The 21,957-nt window shown below is 38.9% G+C and overlaps 1 protein-coding gene across 2 annotated transcripts in view; it reads right to left on the reverse strand.

Annotated features, from left to right (window-relative positions):
* Positions 1–982: 982 nt before the first annotated feature.
* The window catches only part of LOC128690968 (uncharacterized), a 63,187-nt gene continuing 42,212 nt past the window's right edge, over positions 983–21,957 (reverse strand). Inside the window, exons 4-7 of one of the 2 annotated variants that reach the window (XM_070088431.1) lie at positions 13,078–13,627; positions 11,707–11,929; positions 3,341–3,442; positions 983–2,731 (exon numbers count right to left, since the gene is read on the reverse strand). In XM_070088431.1, coding sequence (XP_069944532.1) covers positions 2,590–2,731; positions 3,341–3,442; positions 11,707–11,929; positions 13,078–13,627 — 1,017 coding nt within the window. In that variant the 3' untranslated portion in view covers positions 983–2,589. Of the gene's footprint in view, positions 2,732–3,340; positions 3,443–11,706; positions 12,122–13,077; positions 13,628–21,957 lie in introns of both variants that reach the window. The other variant, XM_053779778.2, reaches the window with a different exon arrangement.

The raw sequence follows: 21,957 nt of genomic DNA on the forward strand, positions 1-21,957 counted from the left end.
AACAAAATTATTTTGAATAAATGTTTTAGAAAACTGACAAGTTGATAAATGAGAATTGTGCAACATTTGAGTATCTTTATTCTGGAAATGTTTCACCAGCCAGTGGCTTCTTTAGTCCAGTGCAGAGAAAGGTGTTAGATGAGTTGAGATAATCAGTCCCTTAGCCTGGAGTCGGTGTTCAGTCCATCAATCTCAATAAAAGTAAGTACTGCACTTTTATCTAGATTGATGGAATGAACACATTAACTCCAGGTTAAGGGACTGATTGCATCAACTCCTCATCTAACACCTCTCTGCACTGGACCAAAAAAGCCACTGGCTGGCAAAAAGTTTTAGAATAAAGATACTCAAATGCAGCACAAGTGTCTTATTTATCAAACAAAATGATTACAAAAATATAATAAACTCAGGCCAATATCACAAAATAGCCACCCTGGTGGTTTAGTACTTATTTTGTGATTATTATTATAATCAAAACTAACTCGCATGGAGAAATAACAGATCAGAGGACTGCATTTTTTGGGGGGGCTTTGGTCGGGTGCCTCAATGAGAGTCTGAAGTATACACTATTTGTTCTACTGTACATTTCAGTATGTCCATGTGGGCTTTTTTTTTTTTTTTTTTTTTTTTTTTTTGAATATGTAAAATTTTTTAGATTTGCTGGATAAAAGGTATCTGCAAAATGTGTGGTAAGAGTGTGAGCAAGGTAATATTTATGAAGGGATTAAGTGAAACCAATTAGCTAGACTCGAGTCTTGGAGGTACAAAGTACAGTATCCGAGTCGCCTGAACAGTAATTTAAGCATACTTCTGGCAAAATAGCAATTGCATGAATGATGGTGCATGCATTTCCATTTTCTTTTTTTTTTTTTTTGTAAGGGGAGTCTCCCTGCCTTGGTGGGAGATGGCTGGTGTTAGAAAAAGTTAAAAATGGGACAGCAGTCTGAAATACATTTGGTTCTCATTTTTTCAAACAATACAACACAGATTCGGATATTTATTTACAAAAATACAAGTTGCAATTTAAACAACATACATAAATTAGTATCTTTCTTTGCAAAACCCATAAGTGTAGCTTTCTGGGCATATCTTACTTTATTATTGGAAAGGGGCAGTACTTAGATAAGGTTAAAGAGCTATTTATGGATTAAGATGTTATGGTAGATGTTGCAGAAAGGCAGAGGCTGGAGACTGCTTGAAAATGTAACATTTCTGTCTAAGAATAAGGAATGAAAGAAAAAAAAATTACAGGGAGTGTGGTTGTATTAAAATTCAGAGTATGTCTCAGGAAGCATTGACAAGGGGATGCCAAGGAAGATTTTAATAGTGACTTAAGCATCCAATAAGCCAGTGTAAACATGTTACATTAGTGACAATACATAGGTTTTTATATTTAATGCACTACCGAGATGTGAACAAGGAAACATTCGAGAAGATTCAGGGAAAGCTGGTTAGTTAGCTAGATTTGAGTTCTGAAAGCCGGAAGTACAGTGCCTGCACTGAAAGATGGGCAAGGATGTTGCTGTTTGACAGATCACTGAAACTGCAATGGCCATCCACCTCTGGAAGGATTGCTAGGAAATGAGTGTTTTCCTCTTTGGGTCACCCTGCCTTGGTGAGAAATGGATGGTGTAAAAAATGTTTTCAGCATATACAGTAACACAATTTTAGCAATATTTGGTCTCTTCCTGATATCAACCATGAGATTTTGCATCATTACTAATCCACATTATCACAATTTCTTGAATATGAAATCTAAAATATCAACGTCCTTTCTTCATTACATAGATTTAAAATTAATATCTCGGTTATAATGCATTCTGAAAACAGACATATGTGCAACATCTGGGTATCTTTATGCTGTATAGCCCTTGTGGCTTAGCGCTTCTTTTTGATTATAATAATAATGGGTATCTTTATTGTAGACGTTTTGCCATCCACTGGCTTATCAATACAGATTCCAGGACATAATTTGAAGACAGTAGAAATATATATAAAAGATGAAATAATCAGTCAGTCAGCCTTGGAGTTGGTGTGAAGAGCACCATAGTTTTGAAGATTCTGGAGCATAGGCAAGGAGGCTGGTGCTTATATACTAACGTCAGGTGGTGAGGAAAGGGTAGCAGATGAGGGCATAGTCACTGGTAGGCGGGGTTCTCCAATGGAAGTAGGTCATACCCCAAGGGATGGGTAAGAATCTTCATGACTACGGTGCTCTTCACACCATCCAAGGCTGAGGGACTGATTACCTCATCTCTTGTATAGTTCTACTGTCTTCAAATTATGTGCTAGAATCTGTATTGATAAAGCCACTGGGTGGTGAAACGTCTACAATAAAGATTCTCAGATGTTGCACACGTGTCTCAGTTTTCATCTTGTCGGTATTGTATAACATTCTACTGGTAATAGTGGACACATTCAAATGTGTAAATCATTTCCCCAGCACATTTGCTCTCTTCAATACCAAAACACATTAGATAAAGATGAGAGAGGAGAAAAAGCCTTTGCACAAGATTAAAATCTTACTGGCAGTGTAACAAGTGGTACATCCTAAAGGATGTACATGAATGCTGCACTGTTGAGAGAGACTCAGGCGAGTGAGGTGTCCTGTGCTAGTACCTTGACTGTGAGCCATCGAACAACTTCTCTCCAGATTGGCAAGATGTCTGTATTGATTACCTCTCGAGCCTGCATTCTGCATCTGTATCTATACACATCACATTCTTGTGTCCTACAATGATAAAATGTAATTGTGTAAATTATATCTTTTTTTTTTCCACCTAAAATATAAAGGCAGGCAGCTCATCAGTGGTCAGTAAACAGTGATCTTTCAGTATAAAATATGGTACTATAATTTATGGAGAAGGAAGAAATAAAGCTAAAGTTCTTTATGCGTCTATGCATCTTTAGTAGTCTGTAAAACCGAATATGTAAGATTGTATATGAAGCAATCTTTCACCTGTATAATATACAGTAAACTTTTGATTTAATGGATCTCAATTTAATGGACTTTGGAAATGTGGCACAAAATTCAAAGAACAAGTCTGTTGGTTACATAATTGTCCATTATTGCTACAATAACAGCAAAATAATCTCATCTGCATCTACTACAATTGCCATTACTGTCAACAACTCTCTATTAGTTCATTAAATGCACTATATGGCCCTTGTGGGTTTAGCACTTGGTTTTGATTATAATAATAGTCCATTAAATCAAGGATTTACTTACAGTACAGTACATTACTTGAAATTAATATTTCATAGCTTTTGCTTCCTTGAAAAATATTTAATTACCATTTCAACTTTAATTTTGTTCAGAACAAAGCTGAGCTTAACTTACCTGTCTTCCCCAGTTTTAACAGCTTCAACATATGAGAGGAGCCTAGCGCCCTCTGCAGTATTTAATAGGGTGCGGCTTAGCTCATGGAGGTTTCCTGGGAGCCTGTCAAAAATCATTATACATACTTTAATAGTGTTTACTCAAACAAGCAGTTTAATAATGAAATAGAGATTTTAATAGGGTTAACAGAGACTAAATACATATGTAATATTGTGCTATAAATGTATTGCTAAAAGCTAACCATGGAAAAAAAAAAAATTATTTTTATTTTATAGCAGGGGTATTTAAATGCTAAGAAATAGACTAGATTATGGATGAGGATGAAACAGAAAAATAGTCAACCAAATTTCTCAATATGATAATGTGCTTTTTTTTTATAAATCAGCATGATAAACAGGATATTCAAGCAAGAAAAGGCAACTTGCTATAACGTTGCCATAGTCGTGACTAAAAACTGAAAAATTCTTAGTACAGTACAGTATATAAATCCCCTTGGTAACTGTGATTATTCTTGATAAGTGAAACTTGGACAAGGAAAAAATCAAATATGATGGGCCCATTTACAAAAAAAGTAACATACATGTACACAATGTTGATCTGACACAGTATCTCAGAGAATATGAAGTTAACATGATCATGTACTGTATAGTACCACAATATATTACAAGGTACCAATATAAACAATATTCCAGCATGTGGAAGAGTTCAGCAACTCATGTGATTGTGATGCCAAACAGTTCATTAAAAAAAGAAAGAAGAATAGATGCTGGAAAGATGTGTAAAAAATGACAACAGTTAGCCAATGCAGGAAGTGTTCCCATACACAAATGAGCATTCTTTACTGTATAAAATAAATAGACATTTCAGAAGCCACATCTTTAAATATCACTAATTTGGTTAATATTGCTATTTATGAAAAAATACCTAGAAAAAAAAGGATTTTGCATGGGAAAGCCATCTATCACATTTTTAACAAAATCATGGTTATTTTTTTTTAGCTTTGGGGTTGTATGCTAAGCCAAAATGGGCACTGTAATAATGCTTGCACATGTGAAAAATTGAAGTTATTTGTAAGATGCCCTTCAAGTAACTACAATATGTGTAATTAAATCTCAGAATTCTAGTTTGATAATTTGGGAGTTCAGCTGCTGTGCATTCAATTTAATCAGTTACAGTTATTTAATAGATTTAGAAGTTATAGTTTAGCACTTCTTTTTGATTATAATAATAATTTAGAAATTATATAGGAAAGAAACATGGGCAGCCTACATTTACTTGGATTTTGAAAACAATCTTCAGGCAGAGGTCACCTTGAAAGGCTAATTTGGAAACTACCACAACAGAACTAAGATTCTTTGCTTGAAAGAAAAAATATCTCCGCAAGAAAATGTTACTAGTGAGGTTCCACAAAGATCATTACTTGGTCAGATAGTTTTTAATTTATATACATATGCACATGATTACCCAGAAGAAATAATTACCTATAGTACACTGTATATTAATGTGGGTATTTATTTTTTTAACACATTGGCCACTTCCCACCAAGGCAGGGTAACCCAAAAAGAAAGAAAAAAAACTTTCATCATCATTCAACACTTTCACCATCACTCATACATAATCACTGTCTTTGCAGAGGTGCTGGTATGACAGTTTAGATGTCCCTCAAAACTGCCAATATCCTAAACTCCTCCTTTAAAGTGCAGGCATTGTACTTCCCATTTCTAGGACTCAAGTCCGGGTAACCAGTTTCCCTGAATCCCTTCACAAAATATTACCCTGCTCACACTCCGACAGCTCGTTAGGTCCCAAAAACCATTTGTCTCCATTCGCTCCTATCTAACATGCTCACACATGCTTGCTGGAAGTCCAAGCTCCTCGCCCACAAAACCTCCTTTACCCCCTCCCTCCAACCTTTTCGGGGACAACCCCTACCCCGCCTTCCTTCCCCAGTAGATTTATACACTCTCCAAGTCATTCTACTTTGTTCCATTCTCTCTAAATGGCCAAACCACTTCAACAATCCCTTTCAGCCCTCAGACTAATACTTTTAGCAACTCCACACCTCCTCCTAATTTCCACACTAAGAATTGTCTGCATAATATTTACACCACACATTGCCCTTAGACACGACATCTCCACTGCCTCCAGCTGCCGCCTTGCTGCAGCATTTACAACACATGCTTCACACCCATGTTGGTACCACTATACTCTTGTACATTCCCTTCTTTGTCTTCATAGATAACGTTCTGTCTCCACAGATACCTCAATGCACCACTCACCTTTTTTCCTTCATCAATTCTATGGTTTACCTCTTCCTTCACTAACCCATCTGCTGACAAGTCGACTCCCAAATATCTGAAAACATCCACTTCTTTCATACTCCCTCCTTCCAATGTGATATCCAATTTTCTTTATCTAAATCATTTGATACCCACATCACCTTACTCTTATCTATATTCATTTTCAACTTTCTAACTTTACACACCCTACCAAACTTGTCCACTAACCTTTGCAACTTTTCTTTAGAATCCCCCAAAAAGCACAGTATCATCAGCAAAAAGTAACTGTGTCAACTCCCATTTTGTATTTGATTCCCCATAATTTAATCCCACCCCTCTCCCCAACACCCTAGCATTTACTTCTTTTACAACCCCATCTATAAATATGTTGAACAACCATGGTGACATTACACATCTCTGTCCAAGACCTACTTTTACTGGGAAGTAATCTCCCTCTTTCCTACACACCCTAACCTCATAAAAACTCTTTACAGCATTCAGTAACTTACTACCTATTCCATACACTTGCAACATCTGCAAACATTGCCCCCTTATCCACTTTTATCATATGCCTTTTCTAAAGCTATAAATGCAATGAAAACTTCCCTACCTTTATGTAAATACTGTTCACATATACCTGTATGCTTCAATGTAAACACCTGAGCTATACATCCTCTACCCATTCTAAAGCCTCCTTACTCATCTGCAATCCTGCTTTCTGTCTTATCTCTAATTCAATCATAACCCTACCATACACTTTACCTGGTAAAGTGTATGGTAGGGTTATGATTGAATTAGTAAACTTATTCCCCTATAATTTTTACAATCTCTTTTGTCCCCCTTCCCTTTATATAAAGGAATTATACACACACTGCCAATATATAGGTACCTTCCCCTTTTTCATTTTTTTTTTTTTCAACAAGTCGGCCGTCTCCCACCGAGGCAGGGTGACCCAAAAAAGAAAGAAAATCCCCAAAAAGAAAATGCTTTCATCATCATTCAACACTTTCACCACACTCACACATAATCACTGTTTTTGCAGAGGTGCTCAGAATACAACAGTTTAGAAGCATATACGTATAAAGATACACAACATATATTTATTAAACAAAAATACCAACCACTCCAACACTATATCTCCCCCTGCTTTTAACATTTCTGTCATGATCCCATCAGTTCCAGCTGCTTTACCCCCTTTCATTCTACATAATGCCTCACACACCTCCCTCACACTCACATCCTGTTCTTCTTCACTCCTAAAAGATGTTATACCTCCCTTGCCAGTGCATGAAATTACTGCCTCTTTCATCATCGACATTTAAGAGTTCCTCAAAATATTCCCGCCATCTACCCAATACATCCAGCTCCCCATCTACCAACTCCCCTACTCTGTTTTTAAATGACAAATCCATTCGTTCCCTAGGCTTTTTTAACTTATCTCACTCCAGAGTTTTCACTTATTCTCAGCAAAATTTCTTGACAGTGCCTCTCTCACTATCATTTGCTCTCCTTTTGCACTCTCTCACCATTCTCTTCACCTTTCTTGTACTCTCCATAACTCTGCCTTTCTTACAACACTTCTGCTTTGTAAAAACCTCTCATAAGCTACCTTTTTTTCTTTCATCGCACCCTTTATCCCATCAAAAAAAATATCTTATGCAAAATAGGAAATCTAAATACATAATTCTGTAATTAGACTTACACTACTCACCTTTTTTCCTTCATCAATTCTATGGTTAACTTCATCCTTCATAAATCCATCCGCTGACACGTCAACTCCCAAATATCTAAAAACATTCACTTCTTCCATACCCCTCCTCTCCAATTTGATATCCAATTTTTCTTTATCTAAATCATTTGATACCCTCATCACCTTACTCTTTTCTATGTTCACTTCCAACTTTCTACCTTTACACACACTCCCAAACTCGTCCACTAACCTTTGCAACTTTTCTTTAGAATCTCCCATAAGCACAGTATCATCAGCAAAAAGTAACTGTGTCAATTCCCATTTTGTATTTGATTCCCCATAATTTAATCCCACCCCTCTCCCCAACACCCTAGCATTTACTTCTTTTACAACCCTATCTATAAATATATTAAACAACTATGGTGAGATTACATATATCCCTGTCTAAGACCTACTTTTACCGAGAAGTTGTCTCCCTCTCTTCTACACACCCTAACCCAAGCCTCACTATCCTCATAAAAATTCTTTACAGCATTTAGTAACTTACTACCTATTCCATATACTACTTGCAACATCTGCCACATTGCTCCCCTATCCACTCTATCATATGCTTTTTCTATATCCCTGAATGCAATGAAAACTTCCCTACCTTTATCTAAATACTGTTCACATATATGCTTCAATGTAAACACTTGATCTACACATCCCCTACCCACTCTAAATCCTCCTTGCTCATCCGCAATCCCACATTCTGTCTTGCCTCTAATTCTTTCAATAATAACCCTACCATACGCTTTTCCTGGTATACTCAGTAAACTTATTCCTCTATAATTTTTACAATCTCTTTTGTCCCCCATCCCCTCTTTCATACATTTATTAAACAAAAATACCAACCACTCCAACACTATATCCCCCCCCTGCTTTTAACATTTCTGTCATGATCTCATCAGTTCCAGCTGCTTTACTCCCTTTCATTTTACGTAATGCTTCACGCACCTCCCCCACACTCACATCCTGCTCTTCTTCACTCTTAAAAGATGGTATACCTCCCTGGCCAGTGCACAAAATTACCACCTCCCTTTCTTCGTCGACATTTAAAAGTTCCTCAAAATATTTCCGCTATCTACCCAATACCTCCATCTCCCCATCTACTAACTCCCCTACTATGTTTTTAACTGACAAATCAATTCGTTCCTTAGGCTTTTTTAACTTGTTTATCTCACTCCAAAATTTTTATTTATTTTCATCAAAATTTCTTGACAGTGCCTCTCCCACTCTATCATCTGCTCTCCTTTTACACTCTCTCACCACTCTCTTCACCTTTCTTTTACTCTCCATATACTCTGCTCTTCTTATAGCACTTCTCCTTTGTAAAAACCTCTCATAAGCTACCTTTTTCTCTTTTATCACACTCTTTACTTCATCATTCCACCAATCACTCCTCTTTCCTCCTGCACCCACCCTCCTATGCCAGAAACTTCTGCCCCACATTCTAATATACTGCATTTTTAAAACTATTCCAACCCTCTTCAACCCCCCCCCCCCCCCACTACTCATACTTGCACTAACCCACCTTTCTGCCAATAGTTGCTTATATCTCACCCGAACTTCTTTCTCCCTTAGTTTATACACTTTCACCTCTCTCTTACTTGTTGCTGCCATTTTCCTTTTGTCCCATCAATGGGCTAGTAACCCCTTTTTCTATACAGATTACTAAAAATAATAAGAAGAAAATGGGTAACTGATATATCGGATCATTATTTAGTTGTAGCTACACTTGCATGTACACGCATATATCTACACACCTAGGTGAGTACACCTCTCTGGGTTTTCTTCTATTTTCTTATTAGTTCTTGTTCTTGTTTATTTCTTATCTCCATGGGGAAGTGGAACAGAATTCTTCCTCCGTAAGCCATGCTTGTCGTAAGAGGCAACTAACATGCTGGAAGAAAGGGGCTAGTAACCCCTTTACCTGTATACAATAAAGTTAAAAGGAGAAACTTTTGTTTTTCTTTTTGGGCCACCCTGCTTCGATGGGATATGGCCAGTCTGTTGAAAGAAGAATTAGATTATAGAATTTAATGTCTTAGATAAGCTAAATGACACAAGGGTTTAATATTTTTTAATGAATATAACACCTGATAAATGCTACATAATGGAAGTTTGCAAAAGCAAAACCAGGTCCCATGCTGAATAAAGATTTTGATCAGAACTTAGATTCATCATAGAAAATGACTGGAAAGGGGGAAAGGAGGGATAAACAAATACATACAGTGGAACCCTGAGTTTTGAATGCATTGACTATCGAATGCTTCGAGTTTCGACCACTTCTTTCAAACCAATTTTGTCCCGAGTATCGAACTTGCCCCATGTTTCGAGCCGTGTACCAGACCTGTCCGCCTGCCTACGTCCCTGCGCAGGCGTTGTGAGCCAGTCTGGCTTTGTTTATGCTTGAATGAACACTAACCTGTGCACTTATTCTAACATTTCACTATTAATTCATTGTGTTTGGTGCTTGTTTGTTAAGTGCGACTGTGAAATAAGCTACCATGGTGGTGATGGTGGATGGTGGTGGATGGTATTGGTGGATGGTATTGGTGGATGGTATTGGTGGATGGTATTGGTGGATGGTACTGGTGGATGGTATTGGTGGATGGTATTGGTGGATGGTATTGGTGGATGGTATTGGTGGTGGATGGTGTTAGTGGATGGTAGTGGGGGGTGGGTTGTATTTGTGGATGGTGAATGGTGGTGGGTGATATTGGTGGATGGTGGTGGTGGAGGTGGATGGTGAATGGTGGTGGTGCCTTCTTCAGAGATTAAGGAGACTTGTGCAATGTGGAATAGAATGCAGGCATTTGCTGAAAAATATCACCCTGGGCAAGCTGAAACAAGCCATCTCTGCAACAAGTTCAGTGACAGAACCATGTCCTATTTTAGGGAAATCTTAAAGAAGGGAAGTAACCCCAGATAAGGGCTTGTTACCTAAAGTGTTAATGGAAGGGAATTCCCTTTCCAAACAATAAGTGCTCCCTCACTCCTCCTTCCTATCTTCCAGATACCATCAACAATCTTCAATAAAGGTAAGTAAAAATGTTATTTTATATGTTTATTTAAATGTTTATTTATCTATTACTAATTGTACTATGTATGTTTGTTGTGTGTATGTAAAACTATAATTAATCTCTATAAATGTATTTTTTGTGAATATTTTTGGATTTCTGGAATGGATTAATTTTCTTTACATAATTTCTCATGGCAAATACTGCTTCGAGTTTTGAACATTTCGACTTTAGAACTAGCCCGTGGAATGGATTAAGTTAGAAACTCGGGGTTCCACTGTATAGGAACGCCCCACTTTATGGTGTTTCGTTAATACAGCAGTTTTCAATTATACTCATTTCATTTATTCAGACTTCCTACAGTAAATATATTCACTACTCACCATAAGCTAAAGGACGAAAATATGTTAAGGTAAGTAATGTGTGTATTGTATATATACATACATATTTTTAGGCCTAGCTCTATTGCTAGGCCTAAAAGTGAAAAAAAAAGGCTATGTTTCACTTTACAGTGAAACATTGCCTTTTGCTAATGTCTGAGGTCAATGACATTAGCATTGGAAAAAAAACATAAAATAGCCTTTCCTCTGCATCCTCCATTCCTACTGGCATTGTTTCATTTAAAACAAGATTTTCTGGGACTGGATTACAGTACCCACACTGGTTATGTCTCCTCTGCAATGTAATCATACATGATTTTTTGTCAGGTGTTCTTCAGCAACTAACTTGGTGAATTCATCCAAATACTTTACTTTTTCTATGCAAACCTAAAAGAAATAAGCCAAAGCATTTCTTAAATTTGGAGACCCAGCCAAAGTAACCACAATAGGGTTGTACTGCTTAACTCTTCATTTAATTTTTGGCTTTGCTCATGATCAGACCCTTCAAAGGGAGTGCACTCATTATGGTGATGGGCTCTTTCTTCAAGGAAATGGGGCTACCTCTCTTCCTTGTACTAAGCCTGATTACCTTCCATTCCTCATGTGCTGTATGACCCCTTACATGTTTAGTGCATCTCCATAAATAAAATACTTATCTTTTTTCTTTGTACAGTATTGTAAAGTAAAAGGACACAAGTGCAACTAATGTGACATTTTATTGTGGCAACGTTTTGCACTCCAGGAGCTTTGCACTTGTCCTTTTACTTTACACATTGTCGGTAATTCTACCAACATTATTACAATTTGTACAGTATTACTGTATAGTGGAGCATTAATGAAATAGAAAAGGACTATAGTGACGAGCAGAGGTAAAGATTAATGAAGGTTTAAGTGCCAAAGGAAGTCCTGTAGTCTTATTCAAGCATGCAAAAATTTAATGAACCTAAAAACTTGCCTAGTTTCACCATTTATCATGTCTGAAAGTGGGGCAAACGTATCAGGATCTCGAGATACTTCACACAAAACCCGACGACGACACTCTTCGTGGTCCAAGTGGAGGTTGGTGAAGAAATAGTCGAGGCGTGAGAGGCGGGTACTCACATCAAGGCCTCTCTCGCCTACAGCCACACTCGAGGGAATGTCATCAAATGAAGTAAGATGGAAAGGAGGTCTGAAGTCTGATAAGGAAGGAGAGTTAGAAGGAGACAAGTCAGAACTTGGAGAGTATGAAGGGTTTCCTGCTGGACGGTTGTTGTGGGATGGATGTACAGATGGGGATGGCCGATAAGAAGGGGAAGGACGAGAAGATGGAAAAGATGAAGAAAATGGACGAAGATAGTGGTAGTCGATTGGATCTTCAAAGTCAAGACCTGGTGGACAGATTACAGAAGCTGAAATATAATGTTGCAGTTTCCATGCATTTTAAAACAATTAGTAAAGGGCACATGCTTGTCTAGCAAGTAAATAAAGTTCATAAATCTTGAAAAAAAGTCTGTATGAAAGCCAGGTAGATAACATTAACCTTTTTATATCCTGTACCAGACAAGTACTGCTTTGTAACTTTGCTTGTAAAGCAAAGATCATTTTGCCAAACAATCTAAGCATATGGCCAGTTTTGGCTAAAACCCAGCAAAATTACTCTGAGCATCACAAAATTAATATTCAGTACAGTATTTTGTCACATCAATAATTTTTTTTTTTAACAAGCCAGCCAGGTAGAGCGACTCGAAAAAAGACGAAACGCCTAGCATGGGCCAGTAGACCTGCTGCAATGCTCCTTGTTTATGTTCTTTCACCATCACCATCACCATCTTGCCAGAGGAGCACAAACATTAACAATTCAGATGCCCCTCCGAACTGCAATAACCCCACTCCTGCCAAGTGCAGTCACTGTACCTCATCCAAGGAGTTTGACTTTTCCTCCCCTTCCTCACATCAAACCAAATTGCCTTCCATTCCCCAGGTGTTGTATAACCCCTACGGGTGTATCAGTTCCCATGAATGCATAATATTAATAATAATTAATAAAAAGATAACCTATCACAAACTAAAACTTAAGCAAGCTTTGTTGTACTTTTTTAGTCATGTATACAGTTATTAATATTTGTTTATGCTGACAAGATAATTTTGTTGTGAAAGAAAAAAAGGTTGTACAGGTATGCAAATTCATTACGAAGTCCTCAATGAATATGTCAATATGCAGAAAATTTATAATGAACTAATGTAACACTCATTCACACAGTGAGTGTATACTCCAGGTACAAGAGTTTAGTATTGCATTTTACTTTAAAATGTAAGGTAATAAAAATCCATAATCAGTACTTACTTGGCCTAACTTTGTCTGCAGAGTTGGATATGTCATTGTGAGAGAGGTGGTGGTCACCACCATTCCACAATACCCGATTATTAGGGCCTTGTCCTGCTGGTGCCAGTGATGAAGGTATGTGGTTCAGTAGAGGAGCTCTGGGTGTCACTGCCTCTGATTGTTCTCCACCGATGGTGACCCAACCATCAGCATCCTCGGGGCTTCTCTTGTGTCTCGAATTCCCTACATTTTCTTCATCTTTAAACGTGAATGCCCCCACTGAGTCTCTGCTTGTTATATGACTAAGATAAGGCAGTGCTCGGTCTAGAAAATTTTGAACACCTATTTTCACTGGGCTTTCTAGGTTGCTGAGAATATCACTTATACTTGAGTTGGTGGCCAAATGTTTGAAGAAGAGAGCGGTGATGTAAGCAGTGGGGTTGGGAGATTTCATTGCTGCCTCTAGGTCACGACCATTTATGAAAAACCCACTAACAGTGATTGGGATCCAGAATTGAAATTCCACACGGACCTTTCCGCCTGGTGTAAAAGGTGGCACAACATATTTTACCTGAAAGAATAAGTTAGGTCAGTATTATTGTTAAGATAATTGCCCATAACGTTGTAACACTACTAAATGGGTCAGATAATTAAAAGTACTGCTCCCTGATCATTACATAGTTTAAATGTTTAGTGTAAATAATTACGGTTACAGTAAATACACTGTATAGTCCTTGTGGCTTAGCGCTTCTTTTTTATTATAATAATAATAATAATAATACAGTAAATACATATAACTTTAAAAATATATTTACTTCTAAAACAATGAAAAAATGTCTCAATAGGAAAAGTGCTTTGAATTAAAAGAAAATGAGTTGTAGATTTCACATATTTGTTGAAGTGATAAACTGGTAGAAAAGTCATCCATGTATGGAGGTAGTAATGCAGAACAACTCCACAGGTAGTAATGTGAACTGATGTAGTCCCAAGGGGACGAAACGTTAAGTGTTATAACCCGAACTTTCTTATTTACACGCATTCAGGATGGGCATGGGGTTCATAATGAAAATATTAAACTAAATTACATTTAGGGAGGTACAGTACAGTACATTGTGAAACGAAACGTGTTAAATGTTTTGTTATCTGGCAGGATTGGCTGTGTTTTCTTTCTATTTCACGTACACTAAAGCGGTAGTTCAAGCTTAAAAAAGAATCCTACTTACATTCAGCATACAATTATCTTACAATATGATCGACACCATGCCTAACTCTTCTAGGGTAGGGTAGGTGCCTGAGCCCGAGCTTACAGCTCACAAGACTGTCATTCCCATTAGCCCCCTTGAGGCGGGGTTGACAGACCAGAGAGGCCTAGCTTGTGGCTAGGCCTGAGGACAGTTGGTCCCAAAGATGAGGAGGTACTTGTGCCTCCTCCCATGGGAGACTTAGGTCTCAGTCACTCCCTAAAGAGGGAGCCAAGGCCTGGCCACCACTTGGAAAAGGCCCGGGCCGGGAGAATACCGGCGAATCTTAAATTTATTTATTTATTTATTTATTTATTTATTTATTATAAATTTGTGCACACATACAGAGGTACAAAAAAAAAAATACAGATAAGAGCAGTATGCCAAAGCCACTTATACTATGCATAGCATTACGGGCTGGCTTAAAATTAACTTAAGATTAACTAAGCAATGATGAAGTCAGTGATAAAACATTAATGTAAACAGATTACTATAAAGCACAAGTGAGTATTACAAAGACAGGTCATATGAAGGATTCTGTTAGGTAGTGTATTTAAAAAATAATAAAGTTAGATTCGGTTTTAGGTTTAACATTTATGTGATATAATTGTGAGAAACATTTAAGATATACAATTTATAAGGTTCAGTTATTCAGTATTTATTTGGTTTTGGGTGAGTAAGTGATCTTTGAGTAGAGACTTGAATTTATAAACAGGTATAATAATAATAATAATAATAATAATAATAATAACTTACACTATACGTACATGTGGTTGTCACTGATTTTTTTTTTTTTTGTAAATTCAGCATACACTCATGTTTACTCTCCTTTGTGGTTTTAATATATTTGCTCTTTCTGCAATACTGTAATTCTTTTCCAAGTGATGAAGCCTGACCTACGACCAAACTGCTTGAACAGTGATCAACAGAACTCTAAATTAACAGGTACAACTCCTCAGTGTTGTTAAGGGTCGGCTGTCATATCAGCCTGATAGCTGATGCAAGTGTTGTGTAGTAAACCTAGGTAGCTGTTTCATGTGCACCTGTTTACATGGAGTTTACCTGGAGAGAGTTCCGGGGGTCAACGCCCCCGCGGCCCGGTCTGTGACCAGGCCTCATGGTGGATCAGGGCCTGATCAACCAGGCTGTTACTGCTGGCTGCACGCAATCCAACGTAACTGTCATGTAGGAAAAACACGAGTCATGGTCCTGCTACTGGGCACTATAATATTAGTGAGGTCCTCTTCAAGCAGATCTGCTTAAAGAGGACCTCAGTTGGCGGTCGAAATACGTGTGCCGCATACATACCAGCAACGCGAATCATTGAGGATGAAGCATACAACAAAATGCCTGGAATCTGCAGTAATCACTACATCTAATACCATTACACAAAACCAAGGTGATTAACAAATCGCTAAACACCCTGAAATACGCCGGGTCACTATCTGGAAAAGACCCGGGACAAGACCGGCGAACCTACTACTACTACTACTACTCTGAATTATCTATAACGTCAAAAGTCACTTGCATTATTATTATAATCAAGGGGGAAGCGCTAAACCCGGAGGATTATACAGCGCCTGGGGGGGGGGGGATGTGGAAGGCATTCAGGCTTAATTCGGGGAACTGGAGCACAGATCCAATTCCCTAAATCAAGAGCCCCTCACCAACATCAAGGAACCTTCCTTGAGGGGAAAGTCACTTGCAAAGGCGAAGCGGCCAGATTTTCTATAGGGGTTCTCTGGTTGGAGGGGGCTAGAAGACTTAGTTCTGAAGCAACATTGTTAATATAATTATTTTTATTGGGTGGGCTTTTTATCACTGAAGCTTCCCAGGCCCCTCCTCGGTGCCGACCCTGCGAAGTGACTACATAATAGACCTGTGTCTACTTCAGTGACTTGTTGAGTACATTTACCTGCATTGAACCGTCACCTGCTATTGCACCTTCTTACTATTCTCTCTGGTATATACACTAACCCATGTATTGTATACAGAGTTAAAAACTCTTGTATTAAGGAAAATATTAGTCATATATATATATATATATATATATATATATATATATATATATATATATATATATATATATATATATATATATATGTTGTGCCGAATAGGCAGAACTTGCGATCTTGGCTTAAATAGCAACGCTCATCTTGCCATATAGAGGTTAGTAAGTTTAATGTGTTTATTATGCACCCCATACCCATCCTGTGGGCGGTAGTCAAAAGATTACAGAGGTACATAATTGGTCCAGGGACTGGACCCCAAAGTTTTGATAAGAACATAAGAACGAAGGAACACTGCAGAAGGCCTACTGGCCCATGCGAGGCAGGTCCAAGTCTCCTACCGGCTTAAGCCAATGCACCCAACCTAGTCAGGTCAGGTCACATTGACTTAAGGGAGGAACACGGCAACCGACCTGGTAGCACAAGCTATCAGGTCTAACTCACACCCACCCACATCTACTCATGTATTTATCCAACCTATTTTTAAAGCTACACAACGTTCTGGCCTCTATAACGGTACTTGGGAGTTTGTTCCACTCATCCACAACTCTATTACCAAACCAGTACTTTCCTATATCCTTCCTGAATCTGAATTTTTCCAACTTAAAACCATTGCTGCGAGTCCTGTCTAGGCTAGATATTTTCAGCACACTATTTACATCCCCTTTATTTATTCCTGTCTTCCATTTATACACCTCAATCATATCCCCCCTAATTCTACGTCTTTCTAGAGAGTGCAGTTTCAGGGGCCTTAGTCTATCCTCATAGGGAAGGTTTCTGATACATGGGATCAACTTTGTCATCCTCCTTTGTACATTTTCCAGAGAATTTATATCCATTCTGTAATACGGTGACCAAAACTGTGCAGCATAATCTAAATGAGGCCTAACCAAGGATGTATAGAGTTGAAGAACAACCTGAGGACTCCTATTATTTATGCTTCTTGATATGAAGCCAAGGATTCTATTAGCTTTATTGCAAACACTTATGCACTGTTGTCTTGGTTTCAGATTACTGCTAACCAGAACTCCTAAATCTTTTTCGCAATCCGTAATATTAAGATCTACATTATTTAGTTTATATGTGGCATGGTTATTGTCCTGTCCAACATTTAGAACTTTGCATTTGTCTATATTAAACTGCATCTGCCACTTCTCCGACCACTGCATCAGTCTATTCAAATCTTCCTGGAGTGCTCGAATGTCCTCGTCAGAATTAATTCGACGGCCTATTTTGGTGTCATCGGCAAACTTGCCGATGTCGCTCTTTATGCCCTCATCTATGTCGTCTATGTAGATTGTGAACAGCAGGGGGCCCAACACTGACCCCTGTGGAACACCGCTCGTGACGCTTCCCCACTCTGATTTCTCCCCATTTATGCAAACTCTCTGCTGCCTATTTGTCAACCATGCCTCTATCCAGGAAAAAATTTCTCCTCCTATTCCATGTGCTTTAATTTTCCTCAATAGTCTCTGATGTGGGACCCTGTCAAAAGCCTTACTGAAGTCCATATACACAATATCATATTCATTACCATGATCTACCTCCTCAAATACCTTAGTGAAAAAAGTTAATAAATTCGTAAGGCAGGAACGCCCCTTTGTAAAACCATGCTGAGATTCGTTGATTAATTTATGCTTTTCAAGGTGGCTACGAACTGCCTCGGCAATTATTGATTCCATAAATTTTCCCACTATGGAGGTTAGGCTTATTGGTCTATAGTTCGAAGCTAAGGACCTGTCACCTGTTTTGAAAATAGGTATCACATTTGCCATTTTCCACTTATCTGGCACCATGCCAGTTTGTAGTGATATGTTGAAAAGATTAGCCAAAGGTGTGCTAAGCTCCTCTTTACATTCCTTTAGAACCCTTGCATACAGTTCATCAGGGCCTGGGGATTTGTTAGGTTTTAATTTATCTATTTGCCTAAGGACCATGTCACTTGTGACCCTAATAGTGCACAGTTTATTATCGTCCTGTTCTACATAATTTATCATTACTGGAATATCGCTGGTATCCTCCTGTGTAAAAACTGAGAGGAAGTATGTGTTAAAAATTCTACACATTTCCTTATCACTGTCAGTGAGCTGACCCGAGGAACTTTTGAGTGGGCCTATCTTGTCCCTGATCTTACTTCTGTATACCCGAAAGAATCCTTTTGGGTTAGTCTTCGATTCTCTTGCAACTTTAACCTCACAATCTCTTTTTGCTTTTCTAATTCCCTTTTTTTATTTCTCTCTTTAACTGAATATATCGATTTCTTAATTGCCCCTCTCCTCTTTTGATTTGCCTATATATGCCTCTCTTTTGACCAATCAGATATTTTAATCTATTGTTCATCCATTTAGGATCATTTTTGTTTGATCTGATTTCCCTATTTGGAACATAATTTGACTGAGCAGCTAGAACTATGCCCTGGAAAGCATCATATCGGCAACCATCACCACCTACCTGACCCTTAGTTAGGTCATTCCAGTTCAGCCCACCTAAGTAATTTTTCAGTCCTATGAAATCAGCCAAGCGAAAGTCAGGGACGGAGACTTGATTGCCATTATTAGGGGAATTCCATGATATATTAAAACTGAGTGATTTGTGATCACTTTCCCCAAGCTCATCATTAACCTCAAGATTATTAATTAGTGTTTCCCTACTGGCAAGAACCAAGTCAAGGAGGTTATTTCCCCTAGTTGGCTCTGTCACAAACTGTTTTAAAAAACAATCCTGGATCGTATCAAGAAAGTCACCTGACTCTAAATTTCCTGTCAAATTGCTCCAGTCAATCTGTCTATAGTTGAAATCTCCCATTAGCACAACATTTTCGTATGTAGATGCCTTACGAATTTCGTCCCATAGAAGTTTACTGCACTCCCTATCAAGATTTGGGGCCCTGTAAATCACACCCAAAATTAGTTTTTCTCGGCCCTCGAGAAGCTGTAACCAAACAGATTCAGTGGCTGACGCTTCTAATTTAATATCTTGTCTAACACAACAATTTAAATTGTCTCTGACATACATCGCTACTCCACCACCTTTCCTGTTGACCCTGTCAGTGTGGAATAATTTATAGCCTTGTATGTGACATTCAGAGGGCATCTCTCTATCTTTCAGATTGAGCCAGGTCTCTGTTATAGCAATAATATCTATGTTTCCTGCACTTGCAATTAATCTTAGCTCATCTATCTTATTTCTTACACTCCTGCTATTAGTATAGTAAACCTTAAGGGAGCTAGTCCCTTGCTGCCCTCTGCTGTCCCCCTTTGTTTGCTGACCTGATCTATTGTCTTTATTTATAACTTCATGCTGAATGCCTTTTATACATTTACTGTTTCCAACCCAAGTGTTGCAACCTGCTTGTTTCCCACACACACCCATACCTCTATCTTCCATCAGTTTAAAATCATAGGCATTTCACCAATGGCCTTCTCAATCGAGTCTGCAAGTGCTACCACCCCAGCCCCAGAGAGATGTACCCCATCCCTTGCATACATATCATGTTTGCCATAAAAGTTGTTCCAGTTGTCAATGAATGGGATTGCAAGTTCCTTGCAGTATCTGTCTAGCCAGCAATTTACACCAATTGCCCTAGACAACCATTCATTTCCTACTCCCCTTCTAGGCAAGATGCTACATATGATTGGGATCCCTCCCTTAGACTTAATGAAATCTATAGCTGACCTGTACTTATCTAGCAGCTCTTCTCTCCTACCCTTCCCAATATCATTTCCACCAACAGTGAGACAAATAATGGGCTTGTTCCCATTACCTGACATGATATTATCCAGCCTGTTGACAATGTCCCCAACACCAGCTCCAGGGAAGCACACTCTATCTCTCGTCTTCTTATTCCTATTACAAAAAGCACGGTGAATATATCTTACCTGAGAGTCACCAACCACAAGAATGCGCTTACCTCCATTAGCAGGGGCAGTAATACCCTTACCTTCACTGGCCACTGAAGTACATTCATCCTGAAGAACAGAGAAGCGATTTCCTACCTTCAGATCTTCACTCTTAACTTTCCTTACTCTGATGCGCCTCCCATTACTGTGAACCACTCGCCACTTGTAGCAGGTGCTGGACTGCACCTCACTGCTGGTAGCCGTTGCTACCTCCCCAACTATAGCCTCCTCACAGCGAGAGACAGACTGCACCTCAATGCTAGAAGCCTCATTCCCCACAACTCCAGCCACCTCACACTCTCTCCCAAACCCATTGAGGTGGACCTTCAGCCTTCTAATCTCCTCCTGGAGAAGCAAGACCTCCTCCTTCAACTCTCCAACCTCAATTTTTAAAACACTGCAGAAGCAAGCCATGCTTTGTAACCGTCCACACTAATCCCCAAAGCAGCTCAGGGTCTGTGACTTGATAGCTGAGCAAGTTACAGATGTAATGAACTCATAATTTACAAAGGTAACGAACTCACAATTTACAAAGGTAATGAACTCCAGGTAGGTCTAGTCACAATTATGACAAGTTACAAAGGTATTTACAGATTACAGAGGTACGTAATGGGTCCAGGGACTGGGCTCCAAAGTTTGATAGCTGAACTAGGTACAAAGGTAATGAACTCACAAGTTACAAAGGTAATGAATCCTGTAAGAATGGTTACTTACGTTTATACATGGGTACAATCATGAACAAATTCCAGAGTAATGAGCAATTCACACTTCCACACACGGTCACAACTGTAATGAGTTATTGGTGCAAATGTTGATTGTTGAGTCACACACACACACACACACACACACACACACACACACACACACACAAGATACATGGAGGGCTAAGATGATGGAGGTGGTACTGGAAAACTTCATGTACCAACACGTAAGGGACACTACAAGAGAGAGAGAGGAGAGGATGAACCAGCAAGGCTGGACTTAGTATTCACCTTGAGTAGTGCAGATATCGAGGACATCACATATGAAAGACCCCTTGGGGCCAGTGACCATGTGGTTTTAAGCTTCGAATACACAGTAGAGCTACAAGTGGAGGGAGAAGCAGGAAGGCCAGGACGAATGAAGCCAAACTACAAGAAAGGGGATTACACAGGAATGAGGAACTTCCTGAATGGGGTTCAGTGGGACAGAGAACTGGCAGGGAAGCCAGTTAATGAGATGATGGAATATGTAGCAACAAAATGCAAGGAGGCTGAGGAGAGGTTTGTACCCAAGGGTAACAGGAATAATGAAAAAGCCAGGATGAGCCCATGGTTTACCCAAAGGTGCAGGGAGGCAAAAACCAAGTGTGCTAGGGAATGGAAGAAATATAGAAGGCAAAGGACCCAGGAGAATAAGGAGAGCAGTCGTAGAGCCAGAAACGAATATGCACAGATAAGAAGGGAGGCCCAAAGACAATATGAAAATGACATAGCAGCGAAAGCCAAATCTGACCCGAAACTGTTGTACAGCCACATCAGGAGGAAAACAACAGTCAAGGACCAGGTAATCAGGCAAAGGAAGGAAGGAGGAGAGACAACAAGAAATGACCGTGAAGTATGTGAGGAACTCAACAAGAGATTCAAAGAAGTGTTCACAGAGGAGACAGAAGGGGCTCCAGAAAGACGGAGAGGTGGGGCACACCACCATGTGCTGGACACAGTGCAGAAGTGAAGAGGCTTCTGAGTGAGCTAGATACATCAAAGGCAATGG

Source organism: Cherax quadricarinatus, chromosome 24 (assembly GCF_038502225.1).
Source record: "Cherax quadricarinatus isolate ZL_2023a chromosome 24, ASM3850222v1, whole genome shotgun sequence".
In the NCBI taxonomy this organism is placed as follows: Eukaryota; Metazoa; Arthropoda; class Malacostraca; order Decapoda; family Parastacidae; genus Cherax; species Cherax quadricarinatus.